At 49.3% G+C, this 17,914-nt stretch overlaps 1 protein-coding gene across 1 annotated transcript in view; it reads left to right on the top strand.

The window, feature by feature from the left end:
* Window positions 1-17,914, top strand: part of LOC105071175 (calmodulin-binding transcription activator 1) — a 567,239-nt gene that overhangs the window by 121,692 nt on the left and 427,633 nt on the right. The window contains exon 2 of the mRNA XM_074377511.1: window positions 11,932-12,067. Coding sequence (XP_074233612.1) covers window positions 11,948-12,067 — 120 coding nt within the window. The 5' untranslated portion in view covers window positions 11,932-11,947. The remainder of the gene's footprint in view (window positions 1-11,931; window positions 12,068-17,914) is intronic.

Raw genomic sequence — 17,914 nt, 5'->3', positions numbered from 1 at the left:
AGCTCCCCAAGGGCCACGACGTGCCTGCCTGTAGGAGCTGCATCCCCGGAGCCCACAGCGGCGCCTGGCGGGGAGGGAGCGGCAGGGAGGATGTGCTGAGCAGATGGGATGGAGAGACCAATGTTTGCAGTGACCTCTCGGGGTCGTCCTGGAAGGTGGTCCTGCCTGCTGTCTACACAGCTCCCCCTTGGCAGTATCTCCTCTCTGCCCATCTTTCTCTTAATAGTTACGGATTATGGAAAAGAAGAACAAAGCACATTAAGAGGTTCCCCTACATTTGATTTGAGGAAGTTTTCATCAGAACGGCTCCATTTATTGGCCTTTAGCGTATAGCTGTATTCCCTTCTCACAAAATGAATATTGCCTTGTCTCCTTGAGAAAAATTGATTTCAGCCAAGAAGGAGAATAGTGAACTCCGTCCTCCCCCTTTCCCTCTTCTTGTTTTTTCCTCCCACCGAGACAGAATTTATCTCTGAGGTAGGTGGGGGGTGGGGGAACCGGAATAATTGGACCAGAAGCTAATTCCCAGAGATTCATTGTCTTGAAAGCTCCCACCAGAATGTGGGAAGCTTGCCTTGAATCGCATGCTAATGATAAATGACAACTCTAACAGACCATCACATTGAGATGTTCAGTCCTTCCTGCTAGGAGGTGACACATTAATTTTCCCTCAGATTTACATTGGATTATTAATAAAATATCGGTGTTGGAATATGACAGTGAGGGTCTACGGAAGTGCTGGGCTCTATTTAGGGCCAAATGAGATGTCGGTGGGGTTGAACGTCACCCAGACGCTCAGTGACATTTGAGCGATGTCCTTCTGGCTCCTCTGGGCTCAGGCTCCTGAACCCGGGCTGCAGCCAGCAGCAGGAATGGAAGGTCTGCTTTCTTCCCAATATTGTTGGGTCCAAAGACAGGTGATGTCCTTTATTCTCACTCACCTTTTTTCTATGCTTCCTCATTGACCAAACACTTTAAATGTAAGTGATGCTTTCTGTCTGGCTTTCAAGAAAAGTAAGAGGATTTCCTTTGTTCCAGCCACAGAGTTGCTTGATTACTTCCCTCACTTGGTGAGTGTTTATGGAGTGTTTGCTGTTTACAAGTCTTTTATGACAGGGGAAGAGGCACAAGGATAAGGCAGTCTGGGTGAGGCAGACCGGCCAGATCTAAATGATCACCCCACTTCTCTGCTTTAACACCTTCAGTGGCTTTCCAACCCCGTGAGGGGGAAGCTCAGAATTCTAAGGGGAGGGGGCACAAGCCCCTGCCCCAGCTTAGACGAGACCTGCTTAGGATACCCTGTGCTTTTCCTTCCTGCGTTTACCAGCATTATATCTAGAGTCCGTTCATGGCGTCTTGTGTTTTGTTGTCACCCCTGCATTAAAATCCAGACTCCTCACTTCTCCACTGTGGTTAACACAGTTGTTACCTGCTTCCCCTGTGCCTTTCTCCCGCTTAGAACAGAATCCATCCTCACCCGAGACCCCTAAGCAGGCCTGCCCAGCTCTCTGGCCTCATCTTCTGCCTGCATCACGCCCCCACACTTGCTGTCTGCCCTCCAGCTACACCCCAGGCGTGTTTCTCAGGTCCCGACCTTGGCTTTGCTGCTGTCTCTCCAGAAAGCTCTTTCCTGGGGAGCCTTCCCAGTTGTGGCCCTGCCTCCATCCAGGCTTCGGTTCTGATGCTCCATCCTGGGAGAGGTGTCTGTCACCATGTCACCGCCTGTCACCATGTCACCGCCAGCCGTTCTAGGACTCCCATCTCTCCCCCCAGAGCGTGGGCTCCTGCAGCGCCGAGGGTTTCCTGTCCCTCCTCTAGTTCCAAGCTCTTCCTCCCTGAGCTTTACAAAGACAGGTCTTTGTACCCCTCTGCTCCCGCCAGCACCTAGCGTGGCCTTACATGAATGCCTGGCCCATAATAGCTGCTCAATAAATATTAATTGAATAAATCACCGAATGTCATAATAGAACTTCAAGCTGAGTGCCCTGGGAGCTCTAGTACGGGAGCCATGAATGAGTCCCGGAGGGGTGATTCCTGGTCCTGACCGTCCCCTCAGCCTGGCAGCCTTTTCTTTTCAGTGACCTCCGGCCACAGTTTAAATGACCAGCACGGCGGTTCTAGCCTGCATGTCATCATCCTTGGGAAAGACACACTGGCTTCTGCCTCCGAGTTCTGGAAGCCTGAGCTTTCAGTCCTCCAGCAAGACACGCTGGCCGTGGAGACGAGGGTCTGGGGGCTGCCCGCCGTGGGATCCCCTTGCGGGGCAGTGGGCAGTGGCTGGGGAGGCCTGCACAAGGCTGACCACACCTGCCCTCGCCGTGGATGGGCTGGTGCCGTCTCTGCGTTGAGTCGGGAAGGCGACAGTGGGTGCCGGGGGGTCCTCACGCTGAGCTCCAGGGAGGGCCTCCTGGGGACCTACTCACCGCAGACAGCTCGGGCAGGCCCGCACCGCGTGGCTCGCGGGGGCTTTTAGGCATATGAATCTCCCCAGTCGTTTGTTCCTAGATAAGAAAGGCTCTTTTATGATTTTCAATTTGCCCTTATTCTGATGAAAAGAAGCCAGGGTTGGACCGCCCAAGACGGAGCTAATCAAATAAAGCAAATTGGTGTTACCTTCTCCTCATCCTTATGATTCCTGTGGCTCCAGCTGGAATTTATTATGAAAAGCAATTGGTTTTCATATCTGGCAGATTGCAGCCCGGGCCCAGCCTGACAGCCCTTACTTCCCGATTATTCCATAAATAGCCCGGAGTGGCCAGACCCGGGTGGCAGAGGAGAGGGGAGGTCACAGAGTGCTCCCCACCCACTTCCTTGCTCCTTGTCCCCCAAATCATGGAGACCCTCTAAACAAGGCAGAAGAAAACACCAGGTGGCTAGTTAATAAACCAGCCCCTTCCCACGAGATCTGGGCTGTCGCCAGGGCGTCACGGGGCTCTGTTTGGTGTCCCAACAACCTTGCTGTGCTCTAGCCATCAATTACCACTCTTGCCGGGCTTGTGTGTGAGGGAGATAAGCAGGGGAGACATTCCTTCCCCAGATTTCTTTCCTCCCCTTGCAACAAAGGGAAGAACTATCAGAACACTTTAAATCAGGCTCCAGTGATCCTTCCTTTATATGAAGCGTTCTGCCACATGAACAGTTCCCGTGGGCTCTGAAAGTGCCCTGGGCTGTTGCTAGTGAGAGGTGAAGGGTCCCCAGGATGTGCGGGGGATTTCTAGCAAGGCGCCAGGAAGGGGTGCAGTGAGTGGCTTGCAGCTGTGTGACGTTGGGAAAGTGAATTCCCTTCTCTGTGCCTCGGACCTTCTTCTCTGTAAAATGAGGATCCAGTACCCACCTGCTGACAATGCTGTGGGGTGAGGGTGAGACAAGTGTGTAAAGGGCCCTCCCCTGTGTCTGCCGCGCCGCCGTAAATGCTGGATAAACGGGGCCTCTTGTTGTTGTCATAGTAATTGTTGCCATGCTCATTGTTGACATTTTGAACCAAGCTGTGTACTTGTAATGGTGCATCTAAATCAGGTCGTTTCGTGCTGGAGAGATCAGAGAGAAAGGTGTGGGTACATAAATATGTGAGCTGCAATTAAGGGTGGCACTTCTCATTTCCCAGCTGCCCACTGGAACGGAGATTTAGCGCTGCCTCAGGAGCAGCACCCACAGCTCCAGGACACTGCGGTTTGTGCCTTGTCATCGGGGCCTGTTTCACATTTGGGGTCAGGGCTTGAAGGCCACTGGAACTGCAGGAACAGCATTTTCCTCTCGCTGGGCCCTTCCATGACCCATGGTGGGAGGGAAGGAAAGAGAGGAGCTTGCCTAGGGCTTGGGTTCCAGCTGGAAAAAGGGAAATTCTTTGGAGATGTTCCCTGTTTAGAAGCCTCCCAGACATTGTTCATGAAGTCCTATTAGAAACGAGGACATCACTGTTCTCCAAGGGAAGCTACAAGGAACAGATCTTATGAACTCAGTGGACCAATAGCTGGTCCACCAGAACAGAATTTACTGCACAAAGCCCACTGCGTCTAGACCAGGACAGAAGGATGGACTGATGACAGACAGACAACAGACTAGCACCTGAGGAAGTCCAGGGACTGCTGGAGTGGTGGGCGGGATCTCAGTTGTCTGCATGGAATTTGAGGTGGTTGTCAAGGTCCTGGAAGTGATTGGTTAGTGACAGGGAAAGTAGGGGTTCTAGGAGGAAGGACCATGAACCTGAGCTGTTTGGGGTACACTGATCTAAAGTTAGACTCAGGCCCTGGAAAGAGTATCCAGATCATTTCTTTTGTAGGATTAACCTAGTCTTGGATGCATGGATGCAACCCCCAGTGGTGCTGTAAATTCCTATTTAATATCCACACACAAAACCTCTCAACACATCACTCCTCTGATTTTCCATTATTAATCGTCCTCTATCTACCTAATTTGAAAAATACATCTCTCCCTGAAGTGGTGGATGTGTATGCATGAGCCCAAGGGTTTGGGGGTGGGCTGTCCCATGGGTGGGTTTTGCAGTTACATCCGACAATGTGCCATTTCATTACTTCCCAAGAGCTTCCATCATTGTTTCCCACAGGGAACCCAACAAAAGGGGGCCAAGTTTATTATTCTCATGAGAACATGTATTACATGGCAGGCAGCGTGCTGGGCACCTTGCAGACATTGTCTACCGCCTCGGAGAGATCAGGCAGTTTGTTGAAGGTCACACAGCTCATAATGAGCTGAGTCCAGATTGAAGATGTAACCAAGAGCTCACCCCAAATCCCATCTCATCTTCTGTTTAAAAACTGCTTCTTATGGAAAATTTCAAATACTAACAAATGTAGAACGGCTAGTGTAAGGAACTCCACATACTCACCCTTCACTTTCAGCTGTGGCCAGTTGGCAGCCAGTCTTATATCCACACATCACACTTTATTACACACATTATTTTGAAGTACACCTTAGACTATATAATTTCATTGGTGAATGTTTCAGCATATATCTTATATATGCATTTAACTCAATCTCTCTCTTTCTATATATATGTATATGATCACTTTTAAAAAATACTTCTGCACTACAAGTATCTTAAAAATTAATAATTCTAAACATCATTAAATATCCAATCACTGTTCAAAACTCCAATTGTTTCACAAATGCCACATATATATTTTTTTATGCTTCGTTTGACCCAATATCCAAGTAAGGTTTACACGTTGTGACGGGTTGATAGAAATCTTTGTCTCTTTTAATCTATGTATTCCCACTGTTCCCACTCTATTCTGTCCTTCTCATTGAATTTGTTGAAGAATCCAGGTCACTGGTCCTGCAGAGTTTCCTGCAGTCTGAATTTTGCGGTCTGTGTCCTCGTGGTGTCCCTCGTACTGCGTTCTTCCGCCTGTGCGCATCGTATAAAGTGGCAGTTAGAGCAAGTGGTCTGAATGACTTCAGGTTCCCTTGTTTGGTTCCAGCAAAATGTCCTTCCACCAGGGACACATACTATCTGGTTTTTTCTCTTCTGTGATATCAGCCACTGTTAATAATCCATTAATTCACTAGGGGTTTCAAAATGGTGATATTTTAATTCTCTCATTTCCTTTATTGGCTGGAATACTTTTACAGAGAAAGTCCTTTCTTTTGTTGTTTGTTAACTCAAAGGACTAGTTTGTACAGGGAATGTAGCATCAATGCCTGATTCTTCCTCCCACCCTGTTTGTTTGTTTGTTTGTTTCTTTCTTTCTTTCATTTTCAAAATAATGCATTGGGTCACTAGCATCCTCCAACAATAATCAATTAGTTTTTTGTTTGTGTGCTTTATGATTATTTATGAACATATGGATTTAAACATATTTAGTGTTTTAAACCACTGCAGTTACTATTCTTATTGATGTTCAAATTGTCCCGTCTTTGGTTAGTGGGAACTTCTTCAAGTTGGTTCCTTTTAAACACATGATGTTTAAGTCTTTGATACAGTTCACCTCATACTTAATGGTGAAACTAAATGTTTTCCCCCAACATGAAGAACAAGATAAGGATGTTTATTCTTACCACTTCTATTCAACATTGTATTGGAGGTTCTAGCCAGTGCAATAAGGCAAGAAAAAGAAATGAAAAGTGTCTAGAATAGAAACAAAGAAGTAAAACAATATTTATTCACAAGTGATTTGATTATATATGTAGAAGTCCTAAAGAACCTGCAAAAAAATTTACTAGAACTCATAAATGAATTTAGCAAGGGCATAGGATACAAGATCAATATACAAAAATCAATGTATTTCTATATAGTGGAAATGAACAATCCAAAAATGAAATTAAGAAAGCAGTTTCATTCACAAAAGCACCAAAAAGAATAAATTACTTAGATAAATTTAATTTACAAAGTGTAAAACCAGTACTACAAAGTCGTACTGAGAGAAATTAAAGATTTACATAAGTGGAGAGACATTCCATGTTCTGTGATCAGAAGCAATTGGAAGATTCAATATCATTAATATTGTCAATATTGTTTTCTTAGAAAAAAATGCAAGAGCAGATTTTTGCAACCTTGGGTTAGGCAAAAAATTCTTAGATAATGACACTAAAGGCATGATTCACGAAAGAAAAAAATTGAGAAATTGAACTTTACTAAAATTGAAACCTGTTGCTCTTTAAAAGAAACAATTAATAAAAAGAAAAGTCGAGGACTGAGAGAAAATATTTGCAAATCGTGTATCTGATAAAGAACTTGTAACCAGATTTTATGTAAATAACTCTTACAACTCAAAAAGAAGAAGACAAACAACTAAATTAAAAATGGGCAAAAGATTCAAATAGACATTTCACCAAAGAAATTACATGAATTGCTAATAAGGACATGAAAAGATGCTCAACATCATTAGTCATTAGGGAAATGCAAATTAAAACCCTACCACACACCCACTAGGGTGGCAATAATCCAAGAGATAGACAATGCCAAATGTTGGGGAGGATGTGGAAACGTTGCAAACCTCAGATATTTCTAGTGGGAATGTAAAATCATGCAACCATTTTGGAAAACAGTCTGGCAGTTTTATTTTTATGTAATCAGATGTACCTATCTTTCACACACTGGTGCTAGATTTTTGATCATGTTTAGGAAAGTTTTCTCCACTTTCCGGTTAGAGAAATTCATATGCATTTTCTTCCAGAGTAATGTATGATTTTATTTATTGCATTTAAATCTCTGGTCCATTTGGAATTTATGCTTCTATAAGACGTGAAGGATAGATTCAGTTTTGTCCTTGTTCCACAGGCCAAAATCATTTATTGAAAAGTCAGTCCCCTACTGACTTGAGATACCTCCTTTATTGTATTGGGACTATTTCTGGATTTCCTATTCTGTTCCGTGGGCTATCTGTGTGACAGTTCCATACTTTAAAACTACAGAGACCTTATAGAACGTGTTGATAGCTGGTAGGGCTAGCTTCTACAACTTGGTCCTCTTTATTGGAGTTTTTCTGGCTATCCTTGGTGTTTGTATCCCTCTCAATAAATTTTATAATAAATTTTTCTAGGCAGAAAAAATATTCTGTTGGGATTCTTGTTGCCATTACATTACATTGATAAATTAGCTTTGGGAAGATTGACGTTTTTATGATCCTAACTCTTCCTGACCAAGACCATGTTATGCTTTTTCATTTATTGAAATCTACTTCTGTGTCTTTTAGATATTTTTCTCCTTAGGTTTTGGGAATTTCTTCTTAAATTTATGCCTAGGTATTTAATTTTCTTTTTCTCTATAGTGAGTGAAGTCTTCCATCATTCCTTCTGTCTGTTTTGTGTGTGTGTGTGTGCGCGCACATGTGGGTGTGTGTATATGACACACACACACATATAAGCTATTATATAAGGATATATATTTTATTCATTATGTGTTTTAATTTTGTACCTGTTTCTTTACTTTTATAATTTGCAGCACTATTTTCCACTGATCCATGATCTTTTTTTACCACATTGCACTGGGCGTTACTGGTTTTGCTAGCTATTAGTTTCTTAGATGAAAAGATGTCTTGGCTAGAAACTTCCCTGGGTAGAATGAAGCCCCTGGTTGTTCACCTTCTTGCCTCGAAGGTCCTCTCACTGCTGCAGTGGAGGTCTCAGATTATTTTCCTGAGGCTCCTTAGACCGTCAGCCTTAGCCTGGCTTCTCTCAGAAGGAGAGCCTGAGATGAGGATTTTAGTACAAGAAGTTTATTTGAGAAGTGGTCCCAGGAGACACCAGCAGGGGAGTATGAAAGCAAGAGAGGAAAGGGAGGAGTACAAATAAAGGGTACTTTCCCCCAGCAAGTCACCACTGTGGGCACCTGCACCTTCTGCTCCGGGAGACCGTCTAAAGCACCCAGTTATCCTAACCATGGGGCAAGGCGGTCTGGGATGGCCTCAGTGGTATCCCAGCTGGACTAGGACATAAGGAAGCTAGGAATCCACCCACCAAATCCCCGTCCACTGAGTGAGGGGTGCTTTCAGGGAGTCAAAGTCCACTCAGCCAGTAGAGCAGAAGTGAGATTCAAACCCGAACTGGCCCCGCAGCCTGTGCCTTGGAGGAGGCTCTGAAGTCAGGAGTAAGGCTGAACTCTGCTCACTTTCTGGCTCAAAAGTCTTGATTGCCTCGTCTTTATGTTGGGGATGGTAATAATACCTACCTCCTGGGGTTGCCATGGGGATGAAAAGATTTAGAGGATAGACAAGAGACAGATAGAGATAGAGATGTCGAGGTAGATGTAGATAAAGATACAGACATAGGTGTAGATGCAGACATAGACACAGATGGAGATAGAGACATAGATGAGACCCAGACGAACATGGAGATGTAGACCAAGACGTAGAGGTAGACATAGACACAGACGTGGAGGGAGACACAGACACAGACGTGGAGGGAGACACAGACACAGACGCGGAGGGAGACATAGACATAGATTTAAATGTAGACATAGATGGAGGTATAGACGTGGGTGTAGATGCAGATATAGACCTAGGTACAGATGTAGATGTAGACACAGATGGAGGTATAGATACAGATGTAGACGTAGACATAGATGGAGGTATATAGGTAATATTCATAGATGTGGACAGAGATGTAGATGTCGATGTAGACACAGGCATAGACAGACAGAGATGATGCAGACTTAGGCTACATGTGGAGTGCTCCTCCCAGCGCCGGCACTAACTGGGAGTTGGTGACACTGTCACACAGCAGGACTTCGTGCCTCCTCCTTGCAGTCACTGTCACCCTCTGTCCTCAACTCCCCACTTCTTTGCTTTTCTCAGATGGGTGCTACCTTTTGTGCTGTCGTGACACTTACTAAAGCTCTCCTCTGACTGGCCCCCTCTCTGGGGGTCTAACCCCGCTCTCGTTCTTCCCAGGGCAGTGCTCCAGCACCCCTCCCGCCCCCGACCTTCCTCGGAGCCCTCCCACCAGCTCTGCTTGCTCTCAGTTGTATCCTGGGATGGCACTGCAGCCTCCCTTCCTTCGACTGTGGGGCACGTGGGCCCCTCTGCAGCCCATCTGGCTTTCCCTGGGCCATTCTTAGGACCCATGGACCATGGAGAGAGGGGCCTTCCACCATCATGCAGAGCGGAGCAAGTCACAAGAAAATCAGAGTAGTGGATTAAACACTACTAGGTTGCTCATCACTGCAAGTTAAAATGACGACTCCGTGTATTAAAGCCATTTAAGTTGGACACTTCGGGTCCCTGTGGGATTATGTCCTGCTAAAAGTGTCGGATGACAGGGTGTCCCGCACTCCCAGAATGCAGAGGGCGGTCACCAGAGGAAGACGGGTTTCCTTCGGTGGGTGCAGCTGTGATTCTGACTGTGGACGTGACAGTGTCTGGGGGGGATCCGTTCTCTCTGGGTCACACCAGATACAATCTGGGGACAATCGGCCTGGAGACACTGCTGGGGTTCGTGGATCCTGTTTAGAAAGGGAAAGAGCAAATCACTGTTCCTGCCTTAGCTCATGAGAAGCAGGGCTGCGCTAACGTCGGGTCCTTTTCACAGATGAGTTTTCTAGGACCTAGGGGGTCCCTGCTACCCTCCCATTGTGTCTTCATTCCTGTTTGGAGGAGGCGAGTCAACCAGAGCCCGTCTGCTTGATCGGATGTATTCCTTAGCTTTTTCCTTGGGCAGTGGCTTAAGCGCAGCTCTTGGACTTCGGGGCCCTTCTGGTAGATCTTTCAGGAAGTGCGAGGGCTCACAGTGCTCTGAAGATCGGGGGCGAGCACCGGGGGCTGAAGTGGAAAGAGGCTGGCACAGCTGGGCCTGTATTCGAGCCTACCTGCCATTCAGAAACGGAAGAGCACGGTGAGGTTTCCAACGCGGACTTGTAAGTGCGAGAGACAGATACCGGCAGGTGACAGGTTGTGACAAGCGCAGGAGCTGTTTCCCGATTGTTTTAGTCACGCAGACTCAGGGAGGAAACCAGCACTGACACAAACCAATTGCGTCGTGATCGGCAAAAAATGAAGTGTTGGGAGGCGCTGTTGAAAGTCTGTAATTTCCAACGGAAGTGCTGTTTAGTCACCACCTTGCTGCTGAATGACACAGCCCGGCTGGGTGGGGACTACAATTAGCTGCTGTCACCCCGGAGTGATTTTCTTTCCCCTACAGACACCAGAATAGTAAGACATCAATAGCCAGCGACATTGTGTGCCCAGTTGTGAAAGGGCCCGCAGTTCAAAGGGAAAGAGGACAGGATGGAGGCTCCTGCCCCAGCCGCGGGGAAGGCGGGCTGCCTCCTCCCTCAGCTCTGCGGCGGCCTTGCAGGGCCACTTGCTCTGCCTTGCCAGGGTCAGGCGCTGTCTCGGCCGGGCTGGGAGGGCGCTGGCACAGCCTGCGGGGGCAGGCCTCGCGGGGCGCGGGCCCCTTGCCGTTCCCTTTCCTGCGCCGAGCCTTCAGGCGCACAGCGACGCGGAGCCGGCCGGGCCGGGCCGGGCCGGGCCGGGCCGGGCGGGCCACGGGCTGGAGCTGCCTGGGAGGTCTTGCTTGAAGGCCGGGCTGCGCGCGCGCGCCTCCCGCGGCTTGATCCCGGAAGCAGCCCGCCTCAGCGCTCGCCCTCAGCTGCCAGAGGAGCTTAGCTCTTTGTCCGCCTGTTTTCTCCAGAGCGAAACAGCTCCCGGGACGAGCGCGAGCCTCCTGCTCTGCGGTTGACGCTCGGCGTCTCTGAGGCAGAGTCTAGGTTCTCTTGTTCTTTGCTAAGCGGCACAAGGACCGCCACCCCACCTTTAGCATGTAGCAAACAGGCACCTGTTTTCCTAAGGTACGGTGGTCGTGGACCGAATAAACAAGTTCACCTGGCGGTGCTGAGCCCTCTGACAGCAGAAGCCCAGGTGGGAGGGAATCAGGCCCTCAGCTTGCTGGAGAAGAAGGGCCACAGCGGCTCCTCCGTATCCCGCGCTCGTCTAAACACAGGCAATGAATCAAGAACGTTTGGCCTCAGCGACTAGTTCCTCCATCGGTCTGCTCTTAACATAGTCATCTAGTGTCTGCGTTAAACTTATTTATTTCCTAGTGTTGGGTGATGGATTAAAAGATGTGTAGAAAATCTTTCTACAAGAGATAAGATACTGCAGCCTGCCACAACCCCCCACCCCCACCCCCGGCCCTGCCTCTTTTGCTTTCCTTTCTGTTTTTCCTACTTTTCGGTGCGGAGCTCAGGCCCCCAGTCGTATATCCTGATTAGATGGTGGATATTACTACAGGGATGTTTTTTAAGACCATCATTGACACATTTAATTCATTAGGTACCAAATCCACAAGCAAATTTTGGCTGGCCATAAAACACGGTTAATCCAGGGAGCTGCAATAAAAGGTGAAAAATTATGTTCCAGCAAATGTGGAATATTGCTTTTCTGTAGAGACTTTTACTGGGCTACGCGATCTTTCTTCATAAATTTTTTTCTTCTGCTTGGTTCTCTTGGTAACTTAACCATTTGTTGTTTCCAGACCACAGAATGGCTCAATGATACTCTACAACAGGAAGAAAGTGAAATACAGGAAAGATGGGTATTGCTGGAAAAAGAGGAAAGATGGGAAAACGACCAGAGAGGACCACATGAAACTGAAGGTCCAGGGAGTAGAGGTAAAGAGCGGAAAAGACGCTCGTGTTCCACAAATGTTGTTTCCGGGCTGCGGAGGGTGCAATTGCTTTTGGAGTCATTTGAGGCCAGTCGCCTCTGTCAAAAGTGTTATTGGTTGCCAAGACCCTGTCTGTTGTTTTTCTTTCTTTCTTTCTTTCTTTTTCTTTCTTTCTACCGACTAAAGCGCTCCCGTTTCTCGGGGGTCGTTGGTGTACAGCTGGGATTGGCAGGGTTCCCGCAGAATCACGCACTGTGTTTGTCACAGGGAGCCTCTGGTGCCTTGAGAGTTTGCAGGTGCGAGGGGAGAGGGGGAGCTGTGTAAGGCATCTCCCACCTGGGGTGGTCGGGGCTGGTGAGCCCCGACCAGAACCCTCTCCTGACAAACCCTTCCGTTTCCCTCTGGATGCTGCAGCCTCAGGATAACCAGGCGTGTTGTGGGGCTGGGGTGGAGGTGGGCGCTGCACGAAGCATCTCTAGAGGTGGTGCCGACATCAGCTTGGGTCCTGGGGGATGACGGGGTGCAGTCTGGCTTCCTGGCTATTTTGCTGTGACGCCACGTGCTCTCAGCCTTGGGCAGCCACGGAGACATCCCCACACACCCCCACCCCTCTCCTCTTCCCCTTGCTTGAGGCCCGAGCCGGCTGTCACAGTGGTAGAGAGAGGACTCTGGGTCAGTGAGCACCCACTCGTCTGCTTTTCCGGCTGATCCTTGAAAGGGATCTTCCCCTGGTTGCTGGCAGCCGCTGTCATGGGCCAGGAGCGGAGAAGCTGGCTGTGACCACCTGGTATTTCAGACTGGTCAGAGAGGGGGCTCCTGGAGTTCACTGGTGTGCGGGGTCCGGTCCTCTAGCAAACATGCCAGGATTGATCACCAGGACCCACTCGAGTTCAACGGCTCACCCTCCACACTGACGTGCTTTGTGACGCACTTTGTCATCATGACTTTTTCTGTATTAATCACGTGCTTTTATGGCTGTTAAAAATAGCATCCAATGGCTTTTACTATATTACCCTCCGGAGAGAGCTAACTTGTGTTTTATGCTTTTGCGTTTTTTTTTTTTAAACACCTAATAACAATGCTTTATGATGATGAACACAGAAAAGCCCAGATTGGAGAAAACCCCAGTCCCCTGCGTTCTCCTGTGCTCGGTGTTTGCACAGCGCGGTGTGAGCGACCACACAAGACATTAAATGCAGATTCCCCGCATGTGCTGCTCCGGACCCAGCTCTCAGATGGTGACTAGTGCTTGTGCAAACAGATTAGCCATCGTTACAGGGACCTGAGGGAGGTGTGGTTTGTTCTTACTTCCCTCAGTGGAGGAATGGTTCAAAAGTGAGGAGAGGGGAGGGGACACTCACACCAGGACTGCCAGGGTCTGTGGGGAGCCACACCCAGACCACGGCCCTTGGCCCCTGTGCCCGCGAGCCTCTGGTACACTTCATGTCAGTGCTGTGTAAATCAGGAACTTCTGGTTGTAAGTGACAGCGGGGTGGAATCCTCCCTTAGCGGCAGCCAAAGCCCAGGGAAAAAAGCCACAGTGTTCATTCTTTCCCCTCGTGTTATAAATTAGAAATGTCACCGGATGGAGTCAGAGTGATTTATGGTGATTTTTAGGCCACATTTATGTTAGGAGTAATTTGCAGCTCGCTCTCTTGCAGTCTCCTGTGTAGACGCGTGTGCGGGGGCCGCCCGGACCCTCAGACCACCAAGGAGGAGGGTGCTTTAGGTGGTGAGGGGTTTCCGTAACTTTCTGGGCATGAGTGGCACTGGGGCAGTAGGAACGGGAGGCGGGCTCAGAGAAGCCTTGTCGGCAACACAAGGAGTGTGCTTCCAGGTTCTGTGAGAGTGAGCCCCCTCCGCCTCCGGTGGGTGTGAGGTGTGGTGGCCTCTCGCACTGAGCCTAGGGAGTTGTCCCGTAGAGCCAATCAGCAAACGTTGACTGTGGCCCTACTCTGTGCAGGGCCCTGTGGTGTCTACAGAGAAAATAGGAGCCAAGTTCTCTGCCCCACGGACTCACCATTAAACTGAGGAGGTGGCCAGATTCACATCTGAAAGTCATTAGCCGTGCTGCAATGTACAGAAGCCTGAGCTTTTAAGACGTGCGCTGGGAGTTCAGAGTGGGCGGGAGTGACCTAAACACCTAATAACAATGACGCTTCTCCTAGCTGAGACGGGCTGCAAGCTGAGCTCTTAGACTTGGGTCGGATCGTGGGTGTCACTGACATGGGACCAGTGGCGGGGAGTCCAGTGGTCATGCAGGCGACAGTGGGCAGGTCGTCCTTCCCCTCTGGGAAACTGCAAGGCAGATATCTATGGGGTTTTGCATCTCATAGGAGGAGGGGGCTTCCCAGTTTGGACCCTGCTTCCTCCTTCAGCAGATTCAGTCAGGTGGTTCCCACTGACTCGGTGCCGATATGCCAGGCACGTGCCAGCGGCCGCCCCAACTGCGGGGTGAGGCAGGGCGTCCTGCTCAGGGTCTTGGGGCTGTGATTTTCTGCCGCCCACTCCGGTTTCCTCAGTTCAAGGGCATGTAAAGATCCGCCGTTTACCATATCACTTGCTGTAAGCCTTCCCTCAGGCCAGGAAGACTTCCAGCCCGTTCGTGGGACTGCTCAGCGGTCTGGCTTCTTTTGTTCTCGGAGGCTGGGGCCCTTGGTACACACAGCTTCTCAAAGACACATTGATTTTCTCATCCAGGCACAGGAAGGGGGCGGCCGCTTTTGAAGCTGATGAGCTGTTAGGTCCACGATTAGTTGTCTTGTCTGTAAGCCAAGGAGAAGGCAGCTCGATAAGGTTTCCAGGGATGACAAAGGTTGGCAGAGAGGAAGAGGAAAGTGGTTGTGGTGTCAACATTTCATGAGATGAGATCTCAGCAGGCCTGGAGCGGGTCCTGCCCCCCAGGTAGATTTACGCCTGCTTCCCTGGGGCCTGGAATGGGGAGAGGAGCCCTGGGGGTGGGAGAGCAGGCAGGCAGACCTTAAGCTCCCCGTGCCTCCGGGATCGCCGAGCCGCGGGGGGACGAGCGGGGTGAAGTCTGCCTAAGGTGTTCTTTGGGCTGAGCTGGCAGAGTACTTTTCAATTTCTGGTGCTTTTCTCTGGCCCCAGGAACTTGCAGGGCTGTCTTCTGCTGTGTCCGCACGCGTGCTGGCTCTCCCGGAAGTGCCGGGTGTCTCAGAATCCAGGCTGTCTACCTCCTGACACCTTCGCTGCTGCGTTCCCACAGCAGCAGCCATAGGCTTTCGAATCTCCTATGCACCATGTACACTGTCTCATCCAATCCTTCTCAGAACATCCTTGCCAGGTACACATTGTTGTGCCCATTTCACAGGTAGAGATGGAGCCTTGAGAGGGTTTCTCTTTCCCCATGTCCCTCCACAAATCAGTGTGGAGCTGGGAAGTGAGCCTAGATCTGCCTGGTTCTACAGTGTGAGCACCTGTCCTGGGCATAAGGCAGGGTTTGTCGTTTTTCAGATGAAGTCCACCACGTGCCCTTCATTCATCAGCCCGCTCTCAGTGCTTTCTATCCACCAGCCTTGCGAGAGGTACTGAGGATGCATTGATGCCAAAAAGAACACTCTCGATCTTGCAGAGACCAAAAAATCAAGCAGGCAACTCTCATGTGCGGTCATAGGGGCTGGGAGAGAAGCATTACCCGGCCCCGTGTGGAACACATAGGAGGGGTGCCTAAGGCAGACTTGGTCTTCAGAAATGACAAAGGCACTGAGAACTAGATACTGATGGGGACTAGACAGTACCTGAGCAGGGATGGGAGCTAGTGAAGGGCAGAGACAGAGGCTGCTGAAAAAGAGCTAACATGATTTAAAGCAGTAGGTGGCCAGAACTGTGACATGTGGGTATCTCTCCCAGCCCTTTGCAGAGCAGATGCTCTCCCTTCTCCCCACCCTCAGCCCCCTGGGGATGAAGCTCTCCCTGCTCTGATCATAAGGCGTGCCTTGTCGTGGACATCCTGCCTTTGGAACCAATGGGTGGCCATTGCACAGAGGCTGTCGGCTCAGCAGGAGCAAAGGCATCCTTCCCTGCTGTGCCTGTTCCCAGGTGGATGGGTACCTGCTGGCCTGGACCATCTGCCCGGTGGGAATGCCAGCCATCGCCTCTGACTGGAATTTTCAGCAGTGAAGAGAGAGTTTAGTTTTGCTGACCTGTTGGTGCTGCCTAAGAGAATGAAAAGCTGCTTCGACTTTTCCACTAACTGCTGGAACACCTGAAGCCCGTCTTGAACGTGGCAGCAGCGGCGGGCAAGGTTGTGTTTTTGGACTTGGCCTCATTAGAAGTGATGCTCTTTATTTGGACACTTAGGCCACATATTAAGAAGAAGAAGAAAAACACCTCTTTTAAATGTAGGAACGATATTGTAGTTACCGCATTAGGAATTAACAGGGCATGAAATAGCTGTCTGCCTCGTGGCGATACCAGATCATTTCAGCTCTGCTTGCAGCCGTAAGATAAATAGGTATCTTGCGTGCAGCCGATGGGAAATATTTAAAATCGCCAGCCCCAAACATGCATTGTGCCCAAATCAAGTTTGGAAAACAGCAATGAATAGATAAGGAGGAAGCGAGTCGGCTGATGAAACAGCTGAGGGGCAGAAAGACAGTGAGTGAGTCTGCGCATCGCCACTCTGTGTTTTTCAATAGAATACAGATTTTTTGGTCTTCGTAAACGATGGTGTGGCTTTGGTCTGCGGATGGATTATATCACCCCATCTCTCTTCAGACTCTCCATGCACCCACTGGTCTACACCGTATAAGGTGTTCCTTGCTCAGAACCTGTCTTTCCCACGTCTACGCCAAGACTGTGTTAGCCTTGTAACTTCTGAACCTTCCAGGGCATCTCGCCCCATCTTCTGCAGCTTGGAGAAGTTAGTCCCTGTCTTTAAATGCTGTAGCTCTCCGTCTGTACCTTTGTTGAGGGAGTGTTCTCTTGGACTTCATAAGAGCTCTCTCCAGTTCAATAAACATAGATTAAGTACCTAGCATTTTCTAGATACTAGAAAGCCTCTGTGTGGCACCCAGATGCTAGGTGACCTGTTAAGCTCAGGATAGAGAGAGGCAAGCAAGACAGAGCATCCTGCTTGAGAAACTGACAGGAATGTGAAATTGATCATTTTGATATGGTCACCACAGAGGAGTGGGGTGTCAGAACAAACTTGTTTCCCTCTCCGAGGACAGAGTCTGGGTCCGTCACCCACGGGAACTTGTTCTGAGCAGTGGGACGTGCTGCAGGACCGCCTGCCTTCACAGGCACCCCCTCATCTGAGCCTCACCCCCACTGCCGTTCGGCCACGGCAGGTATTTTTTATCCCCGCTGGTTGCACGTCTGAGACTTAAACCCAGGTCTTCCATCTCCGATCTTAGCCGCCCCTCCTGTCTGGTGCTGCGTGCTGAGGTCGAGGTGCTCTGGTCTCGCGATGGTCTCCAGGGCAGGGAGCCGGTCTGTTTAGCGGCAGCACAGCACATCTCCCGGTGCTCTCTTCTGACTTTTAATCATCCGAATTTTTGTGCAGCGATCTGCTGGCACGCAAACACGTTAAAACTTAATTTCCTGTTACCTGGATGTGTTTTGGTGGAATCAATTCAGGAATTCAAATCCGTAGTCCTTCCTTAATTTCTAATTACTCAGCATCCCTGGTGACACATCCCTACCCAATTCATGAAATTAAATTTTTAACTAATAAATAACGTAAGCTAGCTACGTTTTGAAAGTGTGGCACAAGCCGCACTATCCTCACCTTCTGCTAGCTCACAGAGATCTGGGCAGGGTTCTGCCCTTGCTTCTCCTTCTTAAGGCTCCCTCCCTGCACCCCCACCCCCGCCGCAGCCAACAGGAA

The sequence above is a fragment of the Camelus bactrianus genome, chromosome 13 (genome assembly GCF_048773025.1).
Source record: "Camelus bactrianus isolate YW-2024 breed Bactrian camel chromosome 13, ASM4877302v1, whole genome shotgun sequence".
NCBI lineage: Eukaryota > Metazoa > Chordata > Mammalia > Artiodactyla > Camelidae > Camelus > Camelus bactrianus.
Note: the sequence above shows the minus strand (reverse complement) of the source record. Positions and strands in the feature narration are given on the sequence as shown.